General features: G+C 31.1%; 1 protein-coding gene across 3 annotated transcripts in view; it reads left to right on the top strand.

The window, feature by feature from the left end:
• Cdc23 (cell division cycle protein 23) overlaps nt 1-14,055 on the top strand; it is a 115,200-nt gene that overhangs the window by 69,998 nt on the left and 31,147 nt on the right. For 2 of the 3 annotated variants that reach the window (XM_076461007.1, XM_076461005.1), the window contains exons 8-11: nt 4,973-5,070; nt 6,576-6,657; nt 12,644-12,808; nt 13,095-13,203. In XM_076461007.1, the coding sequence (XP_076317122.1) occupies nt 4,973-5,070; nt 6,576-6,657; nt 12,644-12,808; nt 13,095-13,203 (454 nt within the window). The remainder of the gene's footprint in view (nt 1-4,972; nt 5,071-6,575; nt 6,658-12,643; nt 12,809-13,094; nt 13,204-14,055) is intronic. The other variant, XM_076461006.1, reaches the window with a different exon arrangement.

The following is a 14,055-nucleotide window of genomic DNA, read 5'->3' as shown; positions in this document are numbered from 1 at the left end:
GTTTCTTGCAAGACAATTCATATGCAGTATATATGTTTGTGACACATGAAACATTTCTTATAGTCAAAGATGCAACAGTTCTTTGTTGTTTACTTGGAATTTATTGCTATCTAATTATGGTACAAACACTGAATTCTGGAAAAGTGAACTTATGCTAGGTATAATGTTCTGGCTGGAAACTTATCTTAATGTAAAGAATAACAGTTGATAAAAGCCAAACAGTGACCATTCAGAACAAGTGGAAACAACTATTGTTAAATACATGGGAAAACACATTGCAAGTTAAATTTGGATGCTTACAAGAATAAATTATAAACATTCAAATGTTAAAAGAATATGAAAAATCATATTTTATGTCACTATATCTTTAAGATAAACCCCTACCCAGTGTAAATGTGGAAAAAAAAAAGGTTTTCCTTATTTCTTTCAAATTCACCTTTTAACACATATTTTCAGTAAGTCATAATGGGACTATAATTTTTATTTGTTAAGTGAAGTTTTAATCTAAGATTAAAAGATTTTACATTGGCAACTGTACTATACTGGATATAATACATTATATTTTTCCTTCTTGTATTGAATACAAGCTGTACAAATGTGTTTCATATATACTTAAATTTTAATAATTGGTAATGTGTTTTTTGTAACTCATATTTATATATAATGTCTTAATTTCCACCTTCTGCATTTTGGAAAGTTTATTATTATTTTAATATGACATTATCATTTCAATATTTTAAATGTATAATAAATTAATCAAAGAATTAGCCCTTGTTATATTATTGTCTTTTTACAGAGTGAAATTAATATTTCATAATGATATCTGTAAACTTAAGCAAAAATACAGGTTTCATAGTTAAGTAATTTACAGTTATTAAGGTACAAAATAAAATCATTGGGTACATTATAATAAAACAGTTTGAGAGCCTCACCATTTTATCATGTCTGGTTATGCTAATTGTGATGGTCATGCACCTTGCTTATGAACTTCAAGTTTAATTTTCTTTGTCATAAGTCTTTCCTTTCAACTAGACAAACTACTACTCCCTAATTCTTTCCAGAATGCATCTAGTATACTAGGATGACAGTTTTTCAACTACTATTATAACAGTCTATTGGCACAGAAATCCAGAGTCTGGCAATTTAACTAGACTGTCTTCATATAGAACAGCATAGATACCTACTTCATTACCTAATTGCATGAAGTATGCAATGATTAAACTGATATGTCATGTAAGCAGCTTGAGCATGTGTCTTGTTCTGCTTTTTAAATGGAGATCTTTCTTTATTACTTTGGGCACTGTTGCTTTGGTCATGTAGATTGCTTTTCCACTAAATATTATGTTTGTCAGTTATCACCTGTACAAAACTAATACTTTTCTTACCTTGGATGAGGTATGACTTGTTTCAGATCTCTTTGTGGATGGCCCTAACATCCCAGGTTGATTCATGTTCCTTTGTTTTTCAGTGCTTTAGTACAGAGAAATTCTAAATCCCTAACCAGAACTCTTTTTTACAATCTAAGCATATTAATACATGCATCAGAAATGGGTATTGCATATCATTCCCAAAAGTGAAGAGTTTTTGATAGCATCACTTTGTCTACAAGGTGGTAAAGTCAGAATGTAGTTCTGATAAATTTCATTCCACTTCAGTTTTATAGCATTTGTCCTTGTAACAGTACTTGTTGATTTGCATAATCAAAATTGTTTTAATATAAAATACACAACCCTCTATAGTTGATATTATGTAACCTTATAGCTTCTTTCTATGTTTTTTTTTTCTTATCAACCGTATAGAGACAGGTCATGGGTCAAAGATCACGTTGTTACATTTGTTGACTTGCATTAAAAATTTGACTGAACTAATATTTTATGATCTTATGTTAATAGGTTTTCTAATAAATTATAGATTATAGTTCAACTTTTAGTATTATTTATAAGTTAATTTCTAAATTTAAAAGTAAATATTAATAGAACACACCTAAATAGCAAATTTTGTGTGTCACATGGTATGATGAATGTAGCACATGTTCAAATTAGGTATTTATATTGTCAAATATTAAATCTATACTTTTATATGAATTACAAACTCAAACTACCAATATTAACAAGCTAGAATATAAAATAAAAACCTCATATCTTTCCTATATGCTGAGATATTGTTTATGTACTAAATCAAATAGTGTCCCTACTCACCTCTTTTTATTTTTGGAAACAATTCCTTATATACACTTACTTCAATGTGTGACACGTCAGTAGCTAATCAAAAGCTCAGGATGTCACCCTAGTTGCTTTTTCAGCCATTTTAAAGTGCTTGAAATCCATATTGTCCATTCAAACCAAGATTTCAAGCAGGTAGGTCATGTCTTCAGTCTGCTCAAAATTAGATATTTTTTTTGACAAAGTATAGTTCAGTTCCTAAGTATGATAAATTATTATGGAATTCTATGGTATTGGTGTAGTTACACATGAATTTTTGGTTATTTTAAATATATATATAAATTTTGAAAAAAATTATTTTTTTTAACACCTTCCACGTGCAAAATGTGAAAAGGCTTAGCAATCTACAGCAAGTAGCAAATGATTATAAAGATTGTTGTAATTAGAAGATGTAATTGTTTGCTATACTTATTTATTTACTGTACTATGTTTTAAGAAAAATAAGTTCAAAAGCATAGCAGGTAACTATATAAAAGCTTTATTTTCAGTACTATTTTGTTAAACCATAAAGATAGTTCTTGCTTTTAAAATTATCTTTTTACTGTCTTTCTTTGCATCATATTCCATTCACCTTTTTTCATTTTCAAATGGCATAGATTACTTAATTTTTTCAGAAGCTTTTAGTCTCTTATAACCATCTGAAACTTTCCTGATTCTATCAGTGGAAATTGTTATGGATTTCAGATTGTTTATAGCATTCAGGCTAAAATATACTTAGCTTTGTGAACAGTAATGCGAATGTTGGAAATATCGGTCTCAAAATGTGTAGCCTACTATATGCAGTTTTGTTGTATCTAGGTTAATAAGATGACTTCTCAATGATAGCAGAGCAAAATGGGGTATTCACTGATGTCAATGACACCTCTTTTGATTTACTTCACTTGTTATCAGTTATTGGTGGAAATGTTCAGTTTTTAAAACATAGCAGTCTCAAATAGCTCTGTCACTATTTAACTGAGTACCAAAATTTACACTGAACACAACTAGCATACTTTTGAGATACTGACTTGTTTGCTGTGTAATATATAAAGTATGTGTGTTCTTTTCTCTTCACTGAGAGAGATGGATGTTCCTTATTTCTCTTAGAGAGTTAGATGGTCTCTTATTTTTATGTCTTATATTTTTTTCTTTGTGAACAAGTATTTAATCATCACTGATAACTTTCAGTGGCTTACATAAATTCATGTACTTACCTCCAGAAATCTCTCACTGCTATTAGTAGGTTGTTCAAAAATTACTGGCATATTTTTACATCAAAATCTTAGTCATTTATAGGAATAAGAAACCTGTCTTTTTTATGACTTCCTATATACCATTAAAAAAACTAGAGCTTCTTCTATTCATTAGTGCTTTTATTCTTTTATAAAACTTTATTTCCATTATTCCAGACACTTACTATTAATGATGGGAAAAAAAAGTTGCACATCATTGTTTTGCATAAATTCAAACTTGGTCATAATGCATCACAAACAGCTCATAATATCAATCAAGCATGGAGTGAAGTGATTTTCTGAATGTACAGTACAGAGTTGGTTAAAAAAATTTCATAATGGAGATGTGAGTCTTGAAGATAAGGAGGGCAGACCATGTCCTTTTGCTGTTGAAATCAACCAACTGAGAACATTTGGCATTTCCACAATTTTGGACCATGTTGAGCAAATTGGGCAAGTGAAAAAGCTCTATAGGTGGGTTCCACACAAACTCAGTGAAAATAAGAAAAATCACTATTTTGAACTGTGCTCTCTGGTGATTTTGTGCAACAGAAAGGACCTATTTCTTGATTGAATTTCACCTGTGAAGAGAAATGGTTCCTTTACGACAACAGAAAGCAACCTGAGCAGTGGCTCAACCATAACAAGACTCGAAAACACTTCTTAAAACCAAAGTTGCACCAGCAGAAGATTATGGTCACTGTATGGTGGTTTGCATTCAGTATTATCTATTAGAACTTGCTCAACCAGGGTTAGAATATTACTGCAGACGATTACTGTCAAGAATTGGAACAAATGTATGGAAAGTTATATGAAAAAAATGCCAACACCAAGTTAATCAGAGAACACTAATCTTGCTTCATGATAATGCTCAGCCACATGTTGATCAAATGATACTCCAGAAGCTCAAAAAATTGGGCTATGAAACATTGCCTCATCCTTCTTACTCCCCAGACCTTTTCAAGCAATTGGACAACTTTTTATAGGACAAATGATTCAACAACAGAACAGCAGCAGAGAATAGCTTTAAAGAAATTTTGATTTCTGGGACTTCAGAGTTTTGTAGTCATGGCATAAGTAATCTTGTTTCCAACTGGCAAATGATTATGTAGATTCACTAGGTTCCTATTTTGATCAATAAAGTTGCTTTTGAATTTTTCTATTTCTTATTAAAATGAAAATTTAAAATCTGCCATCATTTTTTGAACAACGTAATACTTCAAACATCCAGAGGCTGATTGTTTGATAATATCCAGTATTGCAGATGATACAGATTTAAAATGAGACAATACAGTGTATGTGTTCTAATGTATTATACTATCATTAAACTAAAAGATCATATGTTTAAACAAGATTGCTCAACCTCAAAAGAGTAGATAACTTAATAAAAATTACAATAAATGTGAAATAGTCCATAACTAAATGCATATAAAAATAAGTGTACTTAGATTCTTTATTAAATAATACTATTGACACAAATGTAGTTTACATCATATTCAGAGATTAAGAGTTAGTAAAATTTGTAATATTCACTGTTAGAAGTTGATCAAGCAATAGAAGGATTTCAGGCTCTTCAGAAAGTGGATCCTTATCGTTTAGACAACACTGATATTTTCTCTAATCTGCTTTATGTGAAGGTAATGTAACATTTGTGTGTTTGGTAATTTACTATTTCTGAAAATGAGAATTACTTGATTTTAGTAAGCCTTTAATTTATGTTTAACTAACCTAATGAAATAATACTAGTAAAACTTCACTAAACCATGTATTAATGAGTATGAAGATTTTGTGGCAAATTATTGATACTGAAATTTTATAGCAGTTTAAATTAGTGTTGATAAATAGTAACTGTTAGTTTCTTATATTTCTGAAATAACTTTTTTAATCCTTAAAAACATGGTTGGTAACATCTACAAAGTTAATTGTGCTGCCATATTTTAATTCTCCAAGTCTCTGTATAAACTATTGTACAAATTGTGGTACAGTATTAAAGTTAAAGAATATGATATTTGCATGCATTTACTGTATTCATGATTTCAGCTGAAATATGCCAGTCAGAGCGATAGTAGTTATAAAACATTCAATAAAAATGATGAAACCAACATTTCATATGCATCATAAATTATATTTGTATAAAAGTTAAAAGAAAAAAATTACAAGTTTGGTATGTAGAAGGCTGTGGATCATATTGTCCACCTAAACATCTTGAGTATGTTTTTCTCTTTACCTAATACAGATAAATTTATTATGCATGTGAAACATTGGTGTCACAATTTTTATTTTTATTGAAATACTACACAATTGCTGTCAATCTAATGTATTGAATTATAATACATATTTTTATCTGCTAGTAAATCTGAAACACATTGAAACTTTCCTTGCCAATAAAAATTTATTGATAATCATATAGCTCAATCAGAAATCCCTAGCATTCAAGGTACTAGTTTGAAGTACAGATAAAATGATGTATATTGTAATAAGTACTAGTAATCAAGATATAAGTTGAATCATGCCAGTTATTGTTATTATCATGCAGATTGTATTTGTACTCAGAAATTTCTGGTAATAGTGATGTAGATTACATTTGTTAATAGATAATCAGTGATGATGATAAAGGTCCATAATGGAGGTTGTTAATCAAATATTATTCATAATCATAATATATATATATATATATTAGAGTTACCAGTCATGTTTTATAGGTAATCAAATCTCGGGGCTTGCTGATTAATAATAACTGTTAATAAAAGAGGCTGACAAGAGTTTGCTAAGATACAGTTATTGAAACCAAGATGTAAATTGGAGTATAATCCACTTCACCATAATCTTAATTGTTTTCATATTTTTTTCAAATTTTAGTTGGTTTTTAATTTATACATCTCTAATCCCTGGTATATCTTATTGTATAAATTGAAGCAAAGCACATTATTAATGTTTAAAAAGAGATGGAAATTGGAGGAAGTGCTCAATTCAGTAGGTTGTTTATATACTACAAATATACTGGGTTTTTTGTTTGTTTTTGTGTATCAAATTTTCAAATTTCATCATGAAGAGTAAGTTTATGTTAAGGTTTTATTGGAATGTTTTTGTATATGTCATTCCTATACTTTAGAACTAAATATATTTCATACTTATTTTGCAGGAAATGAAGGTTGAGTTAAGTTTCCTAGCTCACCAGTGTTGTGAAACAGACAAGTATCGAGTACAAACATGTTGTGTAATAGGTATGGAGTTTCTTTTCTGATTAATAGTTGTAATATTGAGATAAAGAAGTGACTGACTGTATGTTTTCAGTTTTCAAGGAAAGCACAATTATTTATTAATATCTTCAAAAATCATATTACTTTGACATTTTACTCAGTATTATTGTCAATATTCTATGTGATTCAGAGGTGCAAATTGAGAATATGTTTAAATATTTCTTTTGAAACTAAAATTTACATAGCATAAAATAAAAAGTATGATTTGCTGCCAAGTTTATTAATATATATTGATAACAAAGTTGTTTAATTAAATTTTGAATGTAACTCTGTGACAGGTCATGAAATGCATTTGATTGAGGCATGCACATAAGGTTGATAAACCTTTTACAGAATAATAATATAATTTTTTAAAACTATTTAGTTTAGTTTACTGTTAATAAAAACGTTTATTATGCAATAATCAAAAACTTCTTTAAGCTTAACTTTTATTTAGTTTAGTTTTATGTAGTCTGTACTGCATGCATACGTGTTACCTATCTACTGATATTTCTTTGTGACAGCTAATTTCATCATATAAAGGATAAGTTAGTATGCAACATTGCATATATGATAGAAACAGTGACAAAAGTGCAAACTGTTAATGATATGGTTCACAAAAAAGTGTTAAAAACGTTTAACTTCAAATGCAAATACAGTAAATCTTTGAGAGAAAAAGTATTTGTTGTTAAATGTTTTATTACCTTCCAAAGTTATAAGTATTACATTAATATAAACACAAGTTAAAATTATAAGTACAATTCAGTTACAACTAATTAGTACAATTAAAAGCTACAGACATTACGTTAATGTTAGCACATGTCTGAAATGTTTATGACAAATACAGAGGAGTACAGTGTGTTTACTTTTATTTTCCTATTCTGCACACTTCAACAATCTTGTATAGCTTCACTAATTAAAAAAATAAGAATGAAAATGTGAACAATAACAAATTAATTGTTAAAAAATAAATTTTATTCATTAGCTATAGGTACAGAACAAAGAATTACACAAATCAGAGTAAACTAATAATTCAGTGTTTCATCTGTTTTTTGCATTCTGTTGATTATCTGTTGGGATTGTTTAATGACTTTATGAATCTTGATTGTGACTGTGTTATTTATAAAAGTAAAGTTCATTGTTGTCATTTTCTTGTGTATTTTTGGGTTGGTTACTACTGTCATGTTTTTGTTTTTTGTTCTTTGAAAACTTTGTAGATATAATATTTTGGGTATTGACTTTGTAATAGTAGTGTTTTAAAGTCTTTTGCTGTGTTTGAATGGCATTTGGCATGAAGAAGTGTTGATTGTTTCTCTGACATTATGGGTTTTAATGATTATGGTCTTTTGCAACTCTATTTATTTCAGGGAGGGTTTTAATTCCATTAATCTTTTCAGCAAAGCACTTTCTCTTTTTAGATGTTTAAGTATTGTTTTAGCTTCTTCTTCAACCATCTTGATTGGACTTTTGTTTAAGGTAGCATAGATGAATGTGTCTTTAAAATGTTCCTCTATTTTACCATGGTAACTGTATAAAATGCCAAAATCATCAACAGCCACAGAGCAAGAAATATTCTTTGTATAACAGCAGATAAAAATGTATTGATCACAACAACTTTGTCCTGAGCATCCTCCACATCCCTTTGTTTTGCTATATTGGAACTCAGTTTTCATCTTCATGCCCAACCCTATTCTCCATTTGAACCCATTGCTACATGTTTCTTGTACCATTCTTCCCTTAAGACCTTTCCCTTCTCCTCCTTGCTTGTGCTCATTGTTATTTCAATATTGATGCAATTATTATTTCCCATATCCTTTACCATTCTTTCAACATTATCCTCAATTTTGGTCAGTCCTTCCTTCCCTAGACATCTGCTGTCTTGACAGGTGGTTTGGCCTTCTTGTATTTCCTAACCTTGCATTTCCCACCTGCACTTCCATTTGATTCCAAACAGACTTCTTTGTCCAAATCATTTCCTGAGACATCATGTGGCTCATACTACTTCCTTTCATATTTTTCTTCCTGTCTGTTTGTTCCAGGGATCCCCTCACTGTTCCATGATCTATCTTCTATTGCACCCTCTGATTGGGTTTGCCAATTTATGTGATTGGCATATTCTAACTTGTCAGTGGAAATTTACTTTTGCACAATGTTTCTTCACACCTAGTTTATCATCTAACAATATCTCTAGCTGCTCACCTTTGCTGCCCTTTGTAGGAGATTGTTCAGGTTAGATAGTGGGCAACTCCATTACATTGGTTGAACATTCTCTGCAGAACCTGGCTGTGCCTTCTTTGGATAACTAGTTTCTTCTTTCTGTGACAGTTCTACATATATCTGTTTGCCTTTCACTAAGGTAAGTCAACATGTTATTCTTTCTATATAATTTTTATCAATACATATATTTCAAGATCCCAGCTGGTGGCATGTGTTACCTAGTCAGGTATATTTCATACTGTATTTGCACTAGATACAAATAATTGTATAATGCTTATTATTGAGTTTGGGTGTTTCTGTAAGACTACTTGGAGTTTGCCCAGTGATATGTGAATATACTTTTGTTTACTAAAAACTCCTAGTTTCATTTATAAATGATAATCAATCATGGACCTCATGAGTAAAGCAGATGAAGATTCTTTCAATCCTTACTGACCCATGATTCCTATATATTGGTCTCAAATTGTTATGCAATGTTTTTTGTTTTTTTTCCCAGAGAGCCTATTCAAATACATTTTACTGTCTAAGCCTTAGCCACTTATTTGGTGTTTCTCTCAAGATTATTTACTGGTACCATACTATGTCTCTTTATTACTGTGTTTGGTACTATATATTGTTTCTTATAATGGCTTGTTATGACAGAGGGCTAGTTGTGATGACCCTCATGATGTCATTCATAACAATAACTTGTGTGTTTCATAATCCCATATTTCCAAGGCACTTGTTGATCATTATATCTCACACAGGGTGTTTCCACTGGATGGTTTCACCCAGATGGACCACACATGACATAATTCAATGTAACCCAAAACATTTTCCCTCAACACATGCATATTTGTCACTTCCACACTAATTCATGTTATTGTTATCCAGCATATTATATCCTGATTCAGTGATGTATATCTCTTCATTGACTTCAGTTGTGCCTGTCAGTTGAGTTTCATCCCAATTGTATTGATTTCTGGGCAAAGAGCATACCTATTCCAAAAGTAGTGGTGTGCATTTTTTCCATATTCTAGTACACTCATTTTATCAGAATGGTTCTTTTCTGCTTGATTTAAGAGTAATGAACCTTCACTGGGCCCCTCCACATTAGTAATTTTGGATTCTAGCTGTAAGTGAGAAGAGCTAGTACCATTACAGAAGTCAACATAGATACTTATCTCCATTCACCCACTTCCCACCCTTCTTTCCATTATGCCTGCCAATTGTCAAAAGTGTGGATTATTCTAGAATAGTATAGAGAGAGCTAGCTGCACCAATATAGATGGCATAAAACCTCTAAGCTTGAAGTTAGTGAATATACAGTCATGAGAAAATATTAGGACACCCTATGAAAGCCTGTGTACATATGTAACAATTTTAGATAAATTGATATTTAATCTCAATTGTAACAATACTGAGAGATTAAAGTAATATAACTAAACAATTCAAACTGAAGAAAAGACTTTTCAAGATCTTCTGTAAAATGTAATTCTAAAAATATGCATATTCTAACTGAGGAAAAAGTTAGGACACCTCCACATTTATACCCACTTAAAATGGTTCAACTCACACACAAGTGTATCACATCAGGTGCACATGATTAGAAGATCGTTACTCAGCATTGTGAATGAGGCTTGCCCTATTTAAACCTCAGACATTTAGTTTGGTGTGCTCTTGACAGTTGAAGTGAGATTGAGCACCATGGTGAGAGCAAAAGAGCTGTCTGAGGCCTTCAGAAAGAAAATTGTAGCAGCTCATGAGTCTGTTAACGGGTTTAAAAAGATCTTAAAAGATTTTGAAATCAGCCATTCCACTGTCCAGAAAATAGTCAACAAGTGGAGGGCTTTCCAAACAACTGCCATTATGCCCAGGTCTGGTCGTCCAAGCAAATTCACCCCGAGAGCAGACCGCAAGATGCTAAAAGTGATCTCCAAAAACCCTAAAATGTCATCACGGGACCTACAGCAGGCTCTGGCTACTGTTGATGTGAAAGTGCATGCCTCTATAATCAGAAAGAGTGTAACTTGCATGGGATGTGTGCAATCAGGAAATCTTTGCTCCCTAAGAGAAACATCAAGGCCATACTGAAGTTTGCCAGAGAGAATGTAGACAAAGACCAGGACTTTTGGAATAATGTTCTTTGGACAGATGAGTCCAAAATTGAATTATTTGGACACCAGAACAGAGGGCATGTTTGGCATAAACCAAATACAGCATTCCAGGAAAAGAACCTCATACCAACTGTGAAGCATGGAGGTGGAAGTGTCATGGTTTGGGGCTGCTTTGCTGCAGCAGCACCTGGACAGCTCACAATCATAGAATCCACCATGAATTCTACTGTGTATCAGAGTGTGCTTGAGGATAATGTGAGACCATCTGTACAAAAATTAAAGCTGAAGCAGAACTGGACCCTGCAACATAACAATGACCCAAAACATACCAGTAAATCTACCAAGGACTGACTGAAAACTAAGAAATGGAGAGTCCTGAAATGGCCGAGTCAAAGCCCAGATCTTAATCCCATTGAGATGCTGTGGGCTGTACATGCAATAAACCCCTCAAACATTTCACAGCTGACAGAATTCTGCATTGAGGAGTGGGGCAAACTTTCTTCAGACCGATGTCAGAGACTGGTAGATGGCTACAAGAAGCGTCTCACTGCAGTTATTTCAGCCAAAGGGGGTAACACTAGCTATTAGGGGGTAGGATGTTCTAACTTTTTCGTCAATTTGAATATGCATTTTTGTCGAATTACATTTTACAGAAGATTTTGAAAAGTCTTTTCTTCAGTTTTAATTGTTTAGTTATATTACTTTAATCTCTCAGTATTGTTACAATTGAGATTAAATATCCATTTATCCAAAATTGTTACAAAAATACACAGGCTTTCATAGGGTGTCCTAATTTTTTTCACATGACTGTAATTCACTTGTTGTTTTAGATTTTCATGAAAGTTTAGTTTTATTATTTCTTTTTTTCTCTTCTTTTTGGATAAAACATTTTTTTCTTTATCTCAGATGTATGACCAATAGTTTTGGTACATGAAACTAATTCTTAGGTTTTAAACTTTGTGATTGAATTTTCATCATAAACCTTATGCATTGTGGTTTGAGGTATTCCTCATCTTTTGACATTTAAACTGTAATTTTTAGGCTTTGGGATGTAATTAGAAAAATATATATGTTTAGTACATGAAAGATGTTGATGGATTTTTGAAATCTTTCACTCATTACAGAATCACCTGAGTAAAACAACTTCAAGAAATAGATAAATTGGGTGCAAAACAGATAAGTTTAGATTGTAAGAATATTAGCACATCCTTGGACTTGCTGTTTATTACTACCAAGAATAAATGGGACTACATGCATTGCTTTGAGATGAAGATGTAATATAAAAATTTTCTTAGTGAACACTGAATAGCTGTTAGTTTCATGTTATTTTGTATTCTCTTATGAAATTATGGAGACCTACTATTGGACATTCCAAGCTGCATATAAGAATGTTCCCAATTATATAGTATCCATATAATAGACAGCAAAATCTGCTGATTTGTTGCCTTCCAGTTGGTCAACAATTCTAAATTAGAAATGGCAATGCCATACCTTAGCAGTTTCTGCTCTGATTATTTAGACCATGACTCGCATAAAGTACAATTAATGTGGAAAATCTAGTACGTTATAAAATCAAATAACAATCTGTAGCTGCAAATAAAATTAATTAAAAGTATTAGTATGTGTTTTAGTATGCATAAATGTTTTCCATATTGCAGGAAATTTTTATAGTTTACGATCTCAACACGAAAAGGCTGTGCTCTATTTTCAACGAGCTTTGAGACTTAACCCAAATTACCTATCTGCCTGGACTCTTATGGGACATGAGTATATGGAAATGAAGAACACCCAGGCAGCAATCCAATCATACAGACAAGCAATAGGTATTACTAGTGTTCATTCATACATGTGAAATTTTCTTCAGTATTAAAAAATAATTACTTAAAACTTAGTTTATAGAAAATGAAAATTAACATTCAAAGTCTCTCTGAAATGTACCATTGATTCTGTGTATGAGGAAATTGTGATTTCTATAAAGAAATTGTTAAATGAATAAGATATGAAGCAGTATTTTTCAGATTGAAAATAAATATAATTAAAAATATCAAAATGTTCTGCTTTTTTATACTGTGAAATTACTGTATATATATTGTTGTTTTTGTGTTTCAGAGGTAAACAGGAGGGATTACAGAGCTTGGTATGGGCTAGGACAGACCTATGAGATGTTAAAAATGCCATTTTATTGTCTTTATTATTATCGACTTGCTCAACAACTTAGGTATCTTATGTTTATATCCAAAATAAATAATAAAATACTTTTATTTTAAATGTTTTATCACTTAATGAGTCACTTATATTCATTTAAAAAGACATTTGTTCAATTTAAGTTGAATTATCCAGTAAAAAACAGGAATCATAACACCCATAATACAAAATGTGGAATTGGAACAGTATAGATTAGTGTTCACAAATGGTTATATAATGAGGAAAGACTGTCACAGCTACACTAACTCAATCTGTTCTAAGTAGTGTAGACTTGGAGTGGAGTGGAAGTGCAAACCAGGTAGTATTCTGAGGTTAAGGAAACTTTAACTATTACCATTATGATACTAAAATGATCCAATTTTGTTATACCCTCTTAACAATATTTTAATATTAATATTAATATAATTCAAAATATCTAGTGTTTTAGTAATATTTGAGATTTTGTCTTGACTAATGTTTTAAGTATTCTTCTGTGAAAGTTGTAATTTTTTTAAACTTGTAAGAAGTGTCAAACACACTTAATTGCACTGTATTTTAAAATTATATTTAGTATATTCTATATTATGTAATGTTATGTAAAGTAGAAATGGTTTAATAAATGGTCTATGTAAATGATTACTTCAATAAAATTACATCAAACATCTTAAGTTCTCCATATTCATGCCTAAGCCTTATGCTTAGCTTCCATTTATAAATTCTAATATAACGCATACCTTTACTCATGCAGTGGCTTTTCATGATCTCTTATGCACTGAAAAGAAATTTTTTCATGCAACATGCAAGTTCCCCACAAGTTTGAATTGCTCATTTGTGTAGAGCATGAGGCAACCAATGGAATTGCTACACTCCCTTAGAGCAGCTGGCC

Source organism: Tachypleus tridentatus, chromosome 10 (genome assembly GCF_004210375.1).
Source record: "Tachypleus tridentatus isolate NWPU-2018 chromosome 10, ASM421037v1, whole genome shotgun sequence".
Taxonomy (NCBI): domain Eukaryota; kingdom Metazoa; phylum Arthropoda; class Merostomata; order Xiphosura; family Limulidae; genus Tachypleus; species Tachypleus tridentatus.
The sequence above is the reverse complement of the archived record's forward strand: the minus strand, read 5'-3'. Positions and strand labels throughout refer to the sequence as shown.